At 41.2% G+C, this 16,124-nt stretch overlaps 2 protein-coding genes across 10 annotated transcripts; one reads left to right on the top strand and one right to left on the bottom strand.

The window, feature by feature from the left end:
* Positions 1-424: 424 nt before the first annotated feature.
* akr1a1b (aldo-keto reductase family 1, member A1b (aldehyde reductase)) lies at positions 425-7,423 on the top strand. 3 transcript variants are annotated; one of them, XM_046390738.1, is made up of 9 exons: positions 425-582; positions 2,486-2,581; positions 4,078-4,197; positions 4,387-4,538; positions 4,813-5,008; positions 5,139-5,338; positions 5,728-5,800; positions 6,025-6,111; positions 7,138-7,423. In XM_046390738.1, the coding sequence occupies exons 2-9, from the start codon at positions 2,501-2,503 to the stop codon at positions 7,201-7,203; spliced, it is 975 nt and encodes a 324-aa protein (XP_046246694.1). In that variant the 5' UTR covers positions 425-582; positions 2,486-2,500; the 3' UTR covers positions 7,204-7,423. The 3 variants fall into 3 exon arrangements, with proteins under 3 accessions (XP_046246694.1, XP_046246693.1, XP_046246695.1); XM_046390737.1 differs by lacking the exon at positions 425-582 and adding an exon at positions 590-733; XM_046390739.1 differs by lacking the exon at positions 425-582 and adding an exon at positions 1,750-1,993.
* A 232-nt stretch (positions 7,424-7,655) lies between these two features.
* c6h19orf44 (chromosome 6 C19orf44 homolog) lies at positions 7,656-14,380 on the bottom strand. 7 transcript variants are annotated; one of them, XM_046390729.1, is made up of 11 exons: positions 13,872-14,380; positions 13,590-13,760; positions 13,381-13,508; positions 12,713-13,217; positions 11,422-11,731; positions 11,195-11,206; positions 10,802-10,881; positions 10,189-10,582; positions 9,943-10,035; positions 8,330-8,496; positions 7,656-7,976 (listed from the first exon to the last, which is right to left on the bottom strand). In XM_046390729.1, exons 1-11 carry the CDS (start codon positions 13,989-13,991, stop codon positions 7,887-7,889), a joined length of 2,070 nt encoding a protein of 689 aa, XP_046246685.1. In that variant the 5' UTR covers positions 13,992-14,380; the 3' UTR covers positions 7,656-7,886. The 7 variants fall into 7 exon arrangements, with proteins under 7 accessions (XP_046246685.1, XP_046246687.1, XP_046246683.1 ...); XM_046390731.1 differs by having other exon boundaries at positions 10,189-10,585; positions 13,881-14,380; XM_046390727.1 differs by having other exon boundaries at positions 10,189-10,585; positions 13,872-14,378.
* Between the last annotated feature and the right edge of the window lie 1,744 nt (positions 14,381-16,124).

Here is a 16,124-nt window from a genome sequence, read left to right as displayed (position 1 = left end):
CCGGTCAGGAGTGTCCCTACAATTTCGCTTAGCTCTAAATCTTGTTTCCTTCTTTTTGTTTTTTTAATCTTCAATCATATGATTTTAAAAAACTCGCAGCAACGTGCAAGCGTTCTGATTACCTATTAGCAAATGTTGTATATGTTTATAGATAGTGTATAAATATTTAAAATAAATGACAGTAAATGATTTTTCAAAATTTTCTAAATTTTCTGTAGGACACACACATATACGTGTGTGTGTGTGTGTGCGCGTGTGATTTTATCACCTTACAATTGTCAGTACAAATATGAAGCTTGGCATTTTCCATTATTTTGAAAAAAGCACATTTGGCTTTCTATGGCTGGAGTGCTTTATAAGAACCAACTCCAAATTCAATTCAAACCTTGCCTGCACAAAGTGAGGTTAAGTATTTTAACCGGAAGTAGACGAATCATTATTCCGGAAAAGGAAATGTCACCAAAATGAGGTGGTGTTTTTGAATATTTGGCAGAAAACAACACTCTGACATACTTATCCTGCTTAGGAGGACGACAAGAAGAGGTCATTGCGTGGAGTCGTAGGTTTTGAAATTTTGAAACAGTAAGTTGGTGACTGAAAGCGAGGGGAGAGTGGCTGCTGACAAGCTAATGTTATGTAATTTCCCAACTAAGCGGAACCCATCATGCAGTCATTCAAATATCGGGTCTTAAAACAGATGTTCCGACGTTTATGTTTTGACGCTGGCAAGCGGGTGAGTGATTCGATAACTGTGAAAATCGCTAACCTTGAACAACGAATAAAAAGCAGGCAGTGAAGTCAAGTGGGAGAGTTATTTTGAAGAGAAGCTAATGCTAGCTTTAACAAGTGCTGGAGCGGTGCCTTGATTATAATGGGTAGTAGTGTTTTTCCAACACAAGAATAGATGTCTTAGTAATTAATAGAGGAGCAAACCCACTGAGTGGCCACCCAGTTATTCACCATATCTCAATAAAATATTTAACTGGTGGCCATAATGAATCACCCTTTGCTTGCTAACGTTTGCTACATATTTATGCAAGCGGTACTTCCTTTGTCAGTCGCGAGCATGTTTGCATGTTGAGGTGCCGAAGCTGCTGAGCTCGAGGTCAGTCGTTGAGGTGTGGCTGTGGCGCGTGACCTTCCATCAAATCAGCTGACAGACTTGGATTTTGGAAAGATCTGGAAAATGTCTGTTGTCCGCCCCCCCCATGAATATGTCAGAAACGATTTGTGTTTCACATCACAGCCAGTACATTTGTTTGAACGTTTGTGAGACTGTTGATTGACCTTCCTTTCCGAATGCATTCTGTGTGTGAGATTTCACATGAGCTTAAGTGCCATGCGAATCAGTTTACCTTAAATGTTCGAGCCAAGGTCTGCAAGAGCATGACATAACATAAAGAGGGAAATAAAAGCAGTTTAAATGGATTAAAAGAAAACAGACAAAAACAACTTGAATCAAAGACGCAGGAAAGCACGATATGCTTTAAATTGAGTTTTAACAGAAGAGGGTAGCAGACAAAAACATGGATGCCACACAGTTAAGCTTTTAAACCTAGATGCCAACTTGTCCCTTTTCTTATGAATTACTGAATGTGTTCACGTCTAACAGGCTTTGAAAGTTCATTTTGTAAAACGTAATGCATTATTAGCTGGACAGGAAACCTGTTTTATGTTCAGTGCTTTTTGTTTTCAAATATTTAACTTGGCCTTTAAGCTTTATATTTCTCCTTGTTGCCATATGCAACGATTTCTGTCTTCATTCAAGTCTCCATGTCCTATTAAGAGCACCTCGGTGCGTGTGCTGTGAGCTCACAGCATTTTGTGCCTGATAAATAGCTCAGTCTGGTGACTTTTGAGGGAAATGCAAGTCAGCACATCTTCCTCTTTCCTGCACGGTCAGCTGGCAGAGCTTCTGTTCATGTTTTGTCTCATTGTTCTGCAAAACGAGGACTCCTCCTGCAAACCACAATAGATTGGGACTTGATTTAATGTAAGTGATTCTATGCAACAATCTTTTGTGTTACATCACAGCATGTCATGCAGCTGTCTCCAGACATGAGCTCTCCGGTTGTGGCTGTATAGTGTAACACTGATTCATGTTTTAACATTATGTCACTTCAAAGTAAGGTGACTGTAAGTCCTTCCTTTGTCCATCTGGCTTTATGTCATGGCAGCTCCATGCTATACTGTTGCTTTCTTAATAAGAAAGCTAACTTGATGGACTGGTCTTCAGATGGTTTGGTCTCTTCAGGTCTAACTGAACTGCTTATGTCAGATGTTCTGTCAGTTTATGTGTGACAGCGTTTGCTTGTGTGCCTCCATTTGCTTGTTGGATTTCTCTATTATAGCTTGTGGGACAATGAAGAATTAAATATCTCCAATGTTGCAGACCAAATAGTTTAATAAGAGTAATATATTTTTACATACATTTTAAGCCAAGAAGCTCTCCTCACTGAATCTGTGTTCCTTTGTCCTTTTTAAGGTGCTTCTGAGAGGCATGAATGACTTTGCAGTTCTCAACACAGGGCGGAAGATGCCCCTCCTTGGACTGGGAACATGGAAGAGTGAGCCAGGAAAGGTACAGGCTGATCTCCTCTATTATTGTCTCCTTTTTTTAAAAAGAAAAAAAAAAGCCTGTCTGAGAAGTAGTCTTTGTTAAATTATTTCTCATTACGGTGTTATAAAAGGAGCAGTGTTACATTCTGGGGTTTCTGCTCATTCACTACCACTTCACCTCATCTTCCATCCAAAGGTGAACGATCCATCGATCTGGATTGATATGTTGATTTGGTGATCAACCGATCCAGTATAATTGATGCAACGTGAAAACAAACATCCATATTCTTATCTTTAATGTATTCCTTTAAGTTGGCATTGAACCAGTTACAATTCTATATTTGCTGGTTTTTCTTTTCTTTAATAGCCAAATGCAGAAAAGTTGTGGGCAGTCTGTAACTCAGTCTTATCATGTCAAACTTTTGTGACACTGGCAATTATGTTATTGTTATCAATATGATATCATATTGTGATGTGGCTGGTGATTTACACCCTTATTGTAAACTGAAAATAATGTAGTTGGTAAAATTCAGTGTTTAGTGAAAAAAACGCACACCGACTTCTGCTCCCAGTCTGTGATGGAATATTTATCGCTCACCATTTATATTCTTCAGCGTGTTACATGCAAGAATTCACAACCACGTTTCAAATATGTCCTAGATTTAAACACTTAAGCGGAAGCCTGCGACAACACAGCGTTTGCCTCGCATAGCACTGGAAAATACTGTGTGTGCTCATCTGTCCAGCAACACCTGTCTGCTGAGTGAGAGTTCATACTTATATCACAGCACAAACGTGACACCTACTGACCATTGTGGTGTCCTACTTACACTTAGCTCTAGAAATGATTCCAACATGGACGTTAATAACCAACTAGTATTTCTGGTGCCGGCTAGCGAGGATAGCGACATTTTAAACTATTAGTCAGCTAACAGCGCACATCCCTAGTTTGTAGTAGTGAGCCCACAGAGAATTATTAACAGGATTTATCCTCTTTTAACTCACTGTTTTGGTTCGGTCTTACCGCTTATAATTAACTTTGTTTCCAGCAGCAGCTTGCAGCTCATCAACTCACTGTACACTAGTTAGTAACTAGAAGGTGAACATAGTGGAACAAAGAGCCACATGTTTTTCCCAGGTGTCCAAAATACTCTTAAAAAGAGAGTGCATAATAATTTATACAACTCTTATTGCTCTGTTTGCTGACAAGTTCACCATATCAGTATCATTATATAGCATTATATATTATAAGGTAATATCATGGAGTTGCATGTCACTGCCCCCAAGCTGCCAAAAATCATCTGCATCTACACAATACCATTCGCCAACCAAATCTGGAAAATCTGTGCAATGTTGAAATGAAATGTTTCTTCCACTCTTGTGTTAAACAGTGGAATTTCACTGAACATAAGTGCTACAGCTTACCAACTGATGATGGCATGATGGCACAGATGTTCAACTGGTGCAGCCTCTCAAGTTGGTGTTTAACAGTCCTTTTCTTTCCCTCCACGGTAACAGGTGAAACAAGCAGTTGTGTGGGCCTTGGAGGCGGGGTATCGCCACATTGACTGTGCAGCCATCTATGGCAATGAGGCTGAGATTGGAGAAGCCCTGCAGGACATGCTCGGCACTGGCAAGGTGAAACAGCTATATGTTGCAGTTGAAGCGCGTTAGAAGTTTCAGTAAGAATGTTTTCTGTTTCACAACGTAAAATAGCGACATCAGCTTTGGGGCTGACACGTGGACGTGTTCAGTAATTACAGAGGCCACTGTTATGCCTGGTCTGTTGTCCTCAAGACAATCACAATCCTGTTGTCTGTGCACCAGGCCCTGAGACGAGAGGACGTGTTCATCACATCCAAGCTGTGGAACACCCGCCATCACCCTGAGGACGTGGAGCCGGCCCTCCTGAAGACCCTGAAGGACCTGAAGCTGGAGTACCTGGACCTCTACCTCATCCACTGGCCCCACGCCTTCCAGTGAGCTCAAGCTCCATCAAGGTCTAATAATGAGCCTCGTTATCCCTGAGAAAACCGCTTGTTGTTTTCCCGAGGTAACGAGTTAATTAACACGTAGTCAAAAGAAAACAACTTGTTATCCCAAGACAGCAATCTATTTAGCTTGCTATTTTGGGGCAAAATTTTAAGGAAATAAACAAAAAGAAAAGCTACAGCGATACTTTTTCTATGTCGGTCAGTCTATGTTTGCTTTAAATCTTTCGTTTTATTCTCTCTTCTCCTCTTCTCTCTCTAGACAAGGAGACGTTCCTTTCCCCAAAAAGGAGGATGGCACCATACTGTACGACAACATAGACTACAAGTTGACCTGGGCTGCCATGGAGAAGCTGGTGGAGAAGGGCCTCGTCAGATCCATCGGCCTGTCCAACTTCAACAGCCGGCAGATTGATGACATCCTGTCTGTGGCCAGCATCAAACCCACTGTGCTACAGGTACGGGTATGATGTGATGTGATGAGGAAAACTAGTCCCAAACAGGGTGTGAACATCACTGTAGCTTGTTTCAACATTGGAATTCTGAAAGCTACAGGTCACCGTGGTATCTTTGTGTTTGGTTGTGCAGGTAGAGGGCCACCCCTACTTGGCTCAGGTAGAGCTGCTGGCTCACTGTCGGGAACGGGGTCTGGTGATGACGGCCTACAGCCCTCTGGGATCACCTGACCGGGCCTGGAAACATCCGGATGAACCTGTTCTGCTTCAGGAGCCTGTGATCTCTGCCCTCGCAGAGAAATATAAAAAGTCCCCTGCCCAGATTGTCCTGAGGTGATTTCAGTTTTTCAAATTTTATCCCATTGTAAATGCACTTTATCTCACAGGCTGTCTTGGATAGGATTTAAAAAGTCTTTCACATTTAATGTTGAAATAATAAAAACTTTTTATATCTGGTGGTTTTCACATGAATGTAGTAGCTGTAGCTGAATGCAACGATGCAAAGCAACAGAGTGAACGATATATCCTACATGTGAGCTTTTTATCCAAGACCAGTATATTTGGATGGAACGCCTTTGTGATCAGAACTGTAACATATTTTGTCTCAGTAACTGTAACAGATTGCAGTTACATTTATTATTTTAATTCAGTGACATATAACTAGTTATTCCCAAGCTCTGCCAGTGAGTGTATATTTCAACTCAGGCTTGCTGTGTTTGCAGATGGCAGACACAACGGGGAGTGGTAGCGATCCCCAAAAGTGTGACAGAGTCCCGTATCAAAGAGAACATTCAGGTGAGCGAAACGTCATAGCAATCAATGAAAAATTAAAAAAAACTTGCTTTAGATGACCTTTTTTAATATCTCCTTAAGATTCAGCTTTTGCCTTCAAGTACTTAGAAGCCACTTAGAAGTGTATACATGTGTATTACATTTTGTGGTACAACTAGTTTATAATTCCAAAGAAGGTTGTGTTAGATGGCTGTGAGGTATAGATTTCATTTTCTTTTGTTTGTCAGGTGTTTGACTTCACCCTTGAAGCTGAAGAAATGCAAAGTATTACAGTGCTGAACAAAGGCTGGCGCTACATTGTACCAATGATCCAAGTGAGTAATCTCTCGTGGTTGTTCTATTTTAATTTTCCAGTCTGCTGGGATAGCTCATGTCCCAACTAGCTCAGTTTATAAGCCATGATATAAAGGAACCTGTGGTCACATCAGAAACCCAGAGGGCTGCTATTACGAAGTGCGGAAACTGACTTATCCAGGTGTCTTCGCTGGTAACATTATGTCGTCGGGTCCTGATTTAAGCCGTACCACACAGAGCGGATAAGCTTTACTCGAGGTATGCAGTCATTGCAATTTACGCTTCATCTCTAAGCTGCTCTGAGAAGGTTATGTCAGTGGTTACCTTTGTGGTTCATTACCCTAATTCATACAGGCCTTAGGGAGTAGATCTTATTTAGTGGATCAATTTCTTTCATTTTTTTCCCCCTTTTTTTTTTTTAAATTTACAAGAATCCAAATCCATATGCTGTTTTCCTCTTAATAGGTCCAGTCTAACAGTCTGGATGCTTATGATAGTATACTGACTGTTTGCTAAAATCCCAAGTATTTCCTTATTGTGGAATCTGATTGTGAAGTATTAATTGTTTAGGTCATCCATTGCAGGCTTAATACGCAACAAGCAGTGATGTATGTGGTGTGATGAGGTTTGTGAGGAATGTTCTTCTCATAAATGTATGACCCTAATGTCAGAGAATAGAGGGTTTAACACCGTAATGTTTCTTTAAACTCAAATATTATGCTTCCTTCTGGGGAAGAATATGGAACACGAGCCATTGTGAAAAAACTCCAGTTAAGCTGACACCAAATCAAATAAGCACCACCACACCAATTTATGTAATCAAAGTGTCAGATATTACAAGTTGTAACTTAAATTACAAAACTAAGTGACAGCCCTTAAAGACTCACACAGGGTGAGTGCTTTTCAAGGCTTCAGCAGCAGTTCAGTGTGTGCAGTGGGAAAGCATCAGACTGGTTTTGAGAGACCACCAGGTGTAAGAAGGGAATATAAAAGCTCTTTACTGAAGAGCAGAGAAAACTGTCTCATGTTTGGTTTGGATGTTGCAGGTGGGAGAACAACGTGTTCCCAGGGATGCGGGACATCCTCATTACCCTTTCAATGATCCCTACTGACAACTCGCAACACAACCTGAATTTGTGCCTTCAACAAGCCCACCAACACCACATCACAAATAAATGTTCCTGGATTCTGACATTTGAGCTTGTCTTTAGATTATGTCAAATCCTGCACTTATCATTAGAACATTGCAAAGTTATTGCTGGTGGTGAAGAAAACCTGGTTTGTCTGTCTACATACTGTGTTGTTTTTTTAAATAAACATTTTGTTACTTCACTTGCAGTCGTCTTTATTTAGTCAGGTGCTCATTTATGAATTAAATTCTGTGGTGTTTTAGGGTGAAGGAATATTACTGTACTATACAAGCAAAATATGATCTAAAGTATTCTTTTGCTCTATAATGTCAGATATACATTTAGTGAACACTGACTTAACCTATTTTTGGATTTGTTTTATTCACCGCATAAAACAAAATGACACTAATGATGTTTTAAACTGAAATATGTGACTGGTATGTAGTTTTAATGTACAAGTGACATTGATGCTTTACACTGTTTTCAGCAAGGTTGAGGTCACCTCATTAAAATCGCACAATGAATTTACAAAATAGTTCATACACAGAGGCTTAACACTAGCACGTCCAATCACTGATGAACAACAGATGAGAATAGAAAAATAATTACGTATAAATGTAGTATGGCAAATCTATTGTTCCACATGTGGGGGCTCAGTAAACTGCTCAGATATGATGGTAGTCTCTCTTTTCCTGCAGCACCTCCTCTAAGGCTTCTTCCATTGTCAGTCTGGGAGGCCTGTGCTTGCGAATGTACTGTGGAAACAATGAAGGAAGACAAACTTAAATGTGTGTGTCTGCGAATTATCTACAGCTTAATGCAGTTTGGAATGTAGTAACAGTTTATACAATGACTGGTTTCTGTTCATTTTACTTGTCTGTCTCACCACACTGACTTTCCATCACTGAATAACAGACTACAATAAATGTCTCATCATGCAGAGAGATAAATATGGTGAGAAGGTGTCAGCGTTCTTTTACAAATGGGATATTCAACCAATGAGTCTTTCGACCAGGGCTTAAATAGCTATTTCCTTTGCTGAGTCTGAAAGCAACTGACAACTCCACACTAGTATATAACTGGGTGTGTATGTTTCAATAGGCTTTACCTCCTTGGTGTCCTCCAGCGTGGTGTATTTGTAGTTTGGTGGTTCCAGGCTCTGGACCAGGCTGGAGTGAAGCCGTCGGCTGCTTTCAATGAAGCGCCTCGTCATGGCAAGCTGCTGCTTCAGCAGTTCATTGAGTGCGAATGCAGCTGGATTGAAGGCGCTGAGAGCTGAGTGAGGGAGAATAAACAATCGCACAAAAACTAAGCAAAAAAATAAATAAATAAATAAAAAATCAGTACCATGGCTTTAGCATTAACTGGGTTTGTGACAAATGTCTTACTTTTAGTACCACTAGTTCGAGAAGTAATGAAGCAAATGATCGCCTTCACCTGGTGGTGGAAATTGCAATGTGCAAAACTTTAACTAAAGTTTGTCTCAAAGAAAAAATGTGCTCATTCATTTTCCAGCAGACAATTTAAAGGACAGTTCACCTCTGAATTAAAAATAAATATTTTTCATTTTACCTGTGGTGTTATTTATCAATTCGGATTATCTTTGAGATACCAGCTGCGGAGATGTCTACTTTCTCTCCTATAAGACAGAACTACATGGCACTTCACTTGTGGTGCTCAAAGCACCAAAAATTACATTTGAAATTCTAAATAGCAATCTATCTTTGTAAATATCATGTCCCACGTGTAAGGAAACATGTATTTTTGGATTTTGAGGTGAACTCTCTTTAGATGAGTAAACTGACATCACTGATATCTGTATGGTAAATATATAGCTAAAACAAGGACATGGCTAAAATTGCAAAGTGTTCTGGGCTGTTTCTTGGCTGGGCACAGTTTCTTGTGTGTGTGTTGGATATTGTCTGTGCTATTTTAAGCTATCCCAGTCAAGGCATTATATTAAGCATAAAGAGATCAATTTGGCAACCAATTTCCTCTTCTAACAGTGTAGAAAGTGCATTTCCCAAAGTGTTGAACTCTAACTTAAACAATAAAATGTAGATTGTACATGAATTTAGGAAACATTTTGCAAGTGTGTGTGTTTTAGTTACTTACACACATTGTCCATTCATCTTTAAGGAGAGACTGTAAGCTATGACCAACAGCCACTCTGTTAGCTAATCAGTTGATCCAGAACATTTCTAATAACCTTCCTACATAAACCATTGCAGCACAAAACAGATGACTCAGTTTCAGATCATTTTTACATGTTAATGCTCCCTCCTCGCTTGAACAATACCAGACATTTTAGAAATGTTGTAGGCCTCACAGTGTGCCCTTGGACATCCAGCTACAAGATAGGCCTTTATTGGTCCCGCAGTGGGAAATTGTGTTCTTTATTTCTAAAAAGTAAAACTGGAATGTAGCAAAAATTTTTTAGTACCAAATGATACAAATTCTGTCCCATAATATTTCTTTAGATGGAGCAATAGCACCAAATTCAATCAGGCCTGCATCAGCAATTAGATGACTCACTTGGAAGTCACAAGATGTGAGTCACATCTTTGTGCAAACATTACGGTTACCATCTGGATCCAGGTACAAGTTTTAATCTTTTTAATATTTTCTATTTCAGATTAAGCCTTGGCAGAAGGAGCTGCTCTCTCTCGCTCTCTCAGTGTCTCTAGTCTTTTGGGCGTATTCTGTTTTTTTCGGGCTTACCTTCCACCGTTTCAGCACTCAGAGTATGAGCAGCCACTGGGGTGGGATTCATGTAGGTCACGTCCACTGAAGGACCCAAAGTAGTCATATCTACTAAAGGAAGAGAGCCAAAGATCAGAAACAGGAATACTGATCTCTTAGCTGTCTACATGTGTCATTGGAACATGAATCTTAATAACTTGATGAATACTATGAAGAAATGTTGCTGTATGTTAAATACACAAATGCCATGTATGGCACACTAACCAGTGGGGAATGCATATGCCAGTGGCTCAGGCTGAGTCTGTACAGCTGTCTCCTTTAAATCCTTTCTAGTTGAAGGACGCCTCCTCGACTGGCTGCCATGTGATCCCGGAGATCTGGAAGATCTAGAATCCCTGCATCTGCTGAGTGTTTGACTGTGATCTGAGGTCGGTGAGGTGTAGGAGCGACTTGTGTCTGAGAAAGAGCTTGAGTAATCATCTTCTGTCCTACCACGGGACATGTCTGAGGCCTCCTCTCTGACCTCCGACACCACATCCTCTTCATCTTCTTGTCCTTGCAAGTGCTCTGAAACCTGGCTAGCACTGTAGTCTGGCTCTGTCCTGCTTTCACTTTCAAAGTCACTTTGGTAGTCCAGCACAACCTCCTCCTCCACCTCCTCCTGGCGGTGAAAATGGTTAACTTTATCAATCAAACATACAGAAGCTACTTTGCTTGCAATACTTTGACAGAGTTTCCTCAAAGTTTTATGTAACAGCCACTGTAGCCGTGTCTGAATCCATTCCAAAACTTTAGGTAAGTTTGAATCATTCACGCACCATAATGTGTAAATATATGGATACAGGGTCCTGGTTTATCATATTCTGTCATGACCCACCTTCTCTCCTGGTGTTTCCTCAAGCAATCCCAGGGTTGCAGGGACTAGATCATCCAATGTCATCACATTTATCTTGAAGTCTGCAACAGCGCAAGTTCATAACAAAATTTCATAACGATAGTGTGTGTGCACTAAACTGTCATCAACACAAAATGCATATGTATGAGGTATTAAATATACAGTAAAAGCAAAATAAAGAAAATGAATGTTATTCAAAGCTGCTGTCATATGTCATAACCCTGTTACAATGTATCCCATCAGAATATATTACAATAGCTACATAATCCCTCCCTGCACCTGAAAGCAATAAGAATGGTGTCTATACAGGTTTAAAAGAAGCTTGTTATGAAATTGTGATATACTGAACAGCAACTCATATTTATAATTTTGTACCTTGTTGTCCTTCTGGGATGCATGAGTTGAGGAGTGAAGAATAAAACATTATGATTATTAACACCATGTTCCTGTGTATGCAATATAGCAACAATAAATTACTAAAACAAGAAACTGGGGAAACTGGTTTACACAGAATGTTCACGTAAATTCCTATTGCCTCTCGATCTGAGTAACAGCACAACTTTACATGCCAGGTTCCCTGATGTATCTGATTTGACTCTCACCTTCAGAGGAAGCTGCGCTCATCTCACTGTGGGGATCTACAGAGCCAGACACAACGGGGAAGAGCTCCTCCAGGGAGAGCACCTCACAGGGGCCGGACATGGAGGAGAGGGAGCGCTGTGGACTCCCTGCCCTCTGAGCGGAGTTCAGTCTCCCCGGGAGAGAAGGGGAGACACTGGGGGGAGAGGGGGATGGGGAGAGCACAGAGGGACTAAAGTGGGCCTGAGCCTGACCGGTGAATCGAAAAGGAGAACTGCGACGAGAAGGAGAGCCAGGGGAGAGTGGTGGTGCCGGGTTGGAGGATGCCTTCAGCTGAAGTATTTAATGAAAATCAGAGAATGGACATAACAATATAAGTAAGAACACTATGTAACGTCAACTCTGAAAGACACTTCCTGGTCTCACAGTATTAAACTCTGTGGTTACATAATTTACATTATGCTTAAGCTGCTTTAAGATCAACAGCTCTCACTACGTGTGCTACAAAGTGAAGCCAGCTGATGAGCTTTCAGATCTACTACAAAGATGGATGTCTGCTAACTTTGGCTATCTAGGAAATGGGGCTACTTTATCAGGGCAGCTGCCATCAGCTGCAATCCCCCACAGGCAATGAATGAACTTTTGTTCACACAAAGTTAAGTTACATGCTGTTAGGGGTGAACTATAACCCAATGACCCGTAGCTACATACAGAAAATCCTTCACAGATGTCTGTCAAGGATCAATGTTCATAAATCTACTGGGAGTATAATGTAAAAATGTTGTTTAATCTAAATTCAGCTCTTGTTTCCTTTAGAGTTTTCCTGAGTAGAAAACATGATCCAGTTGCTTGTTCTGTGTATATCCATGGTTTCAGAGTAAATGGGAACTGCATGTAGCTGATGTGACTTTTCAGCTCGGCCTCAGAATGCCAACTCAAAACAACATGCTTCTTATATCTCTGGGAAACTGACCATCATCTCTTAAACATACATGTGCTGTTTTGAAAACCTGTGAACATACAGGAAAAAAAAAATCTAAATCTGCGCATATAGTTTGTTTATTGCATCACAAAGATGCCTATTGCTTTGTGGTGGACAGTGAAGTCTTCTTGGACTCAGAAATCACTGAAAAGTGTTGAAACAAATATGAGACATACTGACCAAAACGTGTTTAAAAGTGACAAAAAAGTAACTCATAAGCCTAACACATTTTCACAATAACAGTATGCCTGTCTAAGACATGCGGTAACTATGCCATACGACTGTGAATAAAATGAGAGACATCAGGTCCAGGGTTCAAAGATGAAAGGTACCTTGTCTGCTGCTCTTTTGGGAGAGGGTCTTGCAGGTATTAAGAAGCTGTTGTCTGTTGAATCCAAAGAGTCTCCAAGCAGTTTCCTCATGTCCTCTTCATCACTTTCCAGACTCACACCACGCACTGCTCCCACAGGCTTTGTCTTTGAACCCACTGAAGGTGCAACAGCATCAGCAGCTCTGGATCGGGATCTAGCACCAACAGCTGGGCTTTGTGGAGACCTAATGGCAGCAGCACTGCTGTTGTCCACTGCTACAGCTGTGTTGTTCTTGAGAAAACGTTTTCTCTTTAGGCTCCAGTCACTGCTGGACTGTGCTGAGAGTTGCTGAGAGGCCTCGAGGGGCTGGGCAGCTGGTGGTGAGAAGGTTCCCAAATCTGACGTTAGCGTCTCAGCTGGTTTTTGGATCTGTCCTGCCTGCTTGCGATTGCGTATGCGGTTCTCAATTTGTGCCAGTTTATTCAAAGCAGCAGTCTGGGAGCTTCGCAGGGAAGATGAAACATGTCTGACGGGGGGGGAAACACAGGGTGAATGAAGAGAAAAACACATGAGTTTCAGCAGCACAGGTGAATAAATGGAAATACTTTCAACAGACTCAATGGAGCAGATGACTATTCAATCTAGTGCTGAATGTGACACTTGTTTCTCATGAATACACAGACGAGTACCTGGGTTCAGGCACCTGCTGCATTTGACTCTTTCTGACAGGTGACTGGCCGCTGTTGGTTGCAGGTGGTGGAGCCTTCTTCAAGAACCTGCTCCCTCCTCCTCTCAGAGAGCTCTGAGGCCTGAGATCCTGGCAGAAGAAAAGGGGGCCTCAGGGCTCAGAGGGCATCTTAAAAGTGCATACAGCATCATATCCTCTACAGGTGTTTACCTTGGTAGAATCCCACTCTGTACCCAGTATCTCCCCAGCAGCAGCCATGTCCATGGTGTCCGCTCCATGCCCAGTACCTGGGCTGACCGACGACAGCTCACTCACATCTGACAGTAAAGTGTGTGTATTTGGAGGAGCAGACCTGGTTTTCACAGACCCACCCACAGCACCCTATTAAGAGAAAGGACACTCACGTTTCTGGTGTTACACGACACGCGTGTTAAAACATCTCCCGGTGTAACGCCGCAGTTCATTTAAACACGTGTAAGGCTTAAAACTCACTGTATGTACCGGTGTTTGGGCTGTAGACCCATGGACAAGGTCTCCTCCTTGGTTCCTTTTAGCGGACAACAAAGCCTGCGCCCGGTCCAGAGCAGAGCTTCGACCGCCTCGTTTCCACATCTTTAAACTAAGTGTTAGCTACGTACGTGACAGTTAGAATCACAACACGTAAGCAACACGTTACTTTGACAGAAACTAACCCAACTTGGAACAGTTTCATCCTGCGTTGGCGATAGCAGTTTTAGCCAGCCAACGACAGAGGCTAAACATTTTTGGCTAACGCTAGCTAACGACATACGGTGCAGAACAGCGCTTCAGAGATTCGTTTTAAGTCTCTCTACAATTTCACATCAATTAAGCACCAAAAACGGCGTATAATGTTGCCAACTTCTGGCTGTATACTGCCCACTTTAAACATAGCGACCATTCAGGCGTCCCTTGTCTCCAAGGGAGAAAAAAATAAAAAAACTTCCTCTTTTCTTCTTCTCTGATTTAATGGCGGATTCAAACCAACTTATAGCTGCATACCGCCACCCACTATTCCGGAGCGCGCACCGTCAGGGCTTCATACAGTGTGAATAGGTGAGAGGACACATACTGTGTCTTACAACCCAACCCTTTACCGTTAAAAAACACAAACAAGAGCCTTACAGGATCTCCTCATCCCTAAAATCCCTTCCAATTTCCAACCTTTCTTCATTTATCTTATGTGAGACGCTCCTCTTATACCGTATTTACTGTCGTAATGACATGCTCAACAATTTCAACATCAGTAACATCACATACATCACCTTTAACTCATATGCATTTTGGCATCAAATAAGGTATATTTAGAGCATAATAGCAGTTAGTATTTTTTCTGTTTTATATTATTATTTTTATATATTTATTGATTTTATAGCATTTCATATATTTCTTTGTATTTCTTTTTGTCTCCTTATCCTCTTCCCTGTTGCTTTTGCCTGTCCCTTTCCCCATAAGCACACGCTGTTAAAGAAGCAGTAAAACGATGCATCACAACCCCTGTGAATTTCATCCATTCGGCCTCAAAACATCTGGAAAGTCTAGAAGAGCCAGGTGGTGTGTCTGCCTGAGTTCAGTATGCATTCATCTGGGTAATTTCTTTATAGCTTCTTTTGGCTTAATGCATCACTGAACAACTTTGACTGAATGAGGCCCTGCCTTGGACACTGTATCCTGAACCACATTCAACCCTGACAAAAAACAGAAAGGGTGGTGTGTTGTACAAACTTTTTTTTTTTTTACATGTCACTGCTGATTGGGCTTTCTCCTGCTCTGGCAGCCTTGTGATGATAGGACTTGTTATGAAAGACTTTTGCCTGGGACCACCTGTGACACGCCCACCAAATCAGAGAAAACATACATTAAAGCCCGTTGCACACCATTTTATTGTTGAAGAAATCGAGAACACCATGTTCAGACTGAACGTGCTTTGGTTCTCTTCAAGAGCCAGTGTTTAGCCTTGCACTGTTGTTTGCACCCAGGAGAACCAGGTGGTTCACAACATGAATATCTGAGTGCTCTGTGACTGCACTTGTCTGTAAAATCAGTGACCTTGTCTTAGCTCTAGTTTGTCATCAACAAACTAATGGAAAATATCTCTGCTGTTTCCAGTTATCTCCCGGAGTTTGAATCATCAGGCAGTTCTTTCAAAATGTTTTCATCATCCTGACCTTGGTGTTCTTCTTTATTATTCAGTACATGTTGTTTCTGCCTTTTCTTGTGCCTAAATGCTGCATGTACAACCTGTTTTGTATACATTACACAGTACACAAGCTTGTGTACATCACCAATTGTACTTGCATCAGGTTGGTGCATATAGTTTTGTCAGCAAGGACATTGCATATGTGTTGTCAACCCGATGAAGATGTTCTCTTAATTATGTGTGATTTATTTGCATTCACATTTTACACATTTGGTTTCTGAGGCTGTAATGTGTTGAGCTCTCAGGGTCCCCATACACTCCATAAATACCACTCATTACAAGAAGTGGGCATTTATTTGTATTAGTATTTTAGTTAGTACTAAGAGCAGCTCCAATTCTGAACTACCCTCCATATATTTCACATTCATTTGCTGAAAAGCACAGTACACAAAGAACCAAATTTACATTTATTTATTCACCTGTTACAGGATAAATATTGCTGCCATTGGGTTAATTTCTCAGTGCTAACAGTTGCCTTGTTTGATCTTGTCTTATTGCTGACAGCAGTTTTGGCCTCTTGATTATTC

Source organism: Scatophagus argus, chromosome 6, assembly GCF_020382885.2.
Source record: "Scatophagus argus isolate fScaArg1 chromosome 6, fScaArg1.pri, whole genome shotgun sequence".
In the NCBI taxonomy this organism is placed as follows: Eukaryota; Metazoa; Chordata; class Actinopteri; family Scatophagidae; genus Scatophagus; species Scatophagus argus.
Note: the sequence above shows the minus strand (reverse complement) of the source record. Positions and strands in the feature narration are given on the sequence as shown.

Coding starts and splice junctions, on each gene's coding strand:
- akr1a1b (XM_046390737.1), top strand. CDS start 665: ATGCAGTCATTCAAATATCGGGTCTTAAAACAGATGTTCCGACGTTTA. Junction 4,198..4,386: donor ACATGCTCGGCACTGGCAAG/GTGAAACAGCTA, acceptor TCTGTGCACCAG/GCCCTGAGACGAGAGGACGT. Junction 4,539..4,812: donor CACTGGCCCCACGCCTTCCA/GTGAGCTCAAGC, acceptor TTCTCTCTCTAG/ACAAGGAGACGTTCCTTTCC.
- c6h19orf44 (XM_046390727.1), bottom strand. CDS start 13,991: ATGTGGAAACGAGGCGGTCGAAGCTCTGCTCTGGACCGGGCGCAGGCT. Junction 11,732..12,712: donor CCAAAAGAGCAGCAGACAAG/GTACCTTTCATC, acceptor TAAATACTTCAG/CTGAAGGCATCCTCCAACCC. Junction 8,497..9,942: donor GAGTGCTGAAACGGTGGAAG/GTAAGCCCGAAA, acceptor TCCCTCACTCAG/CTCTCAGCGCCTTCAATCCA.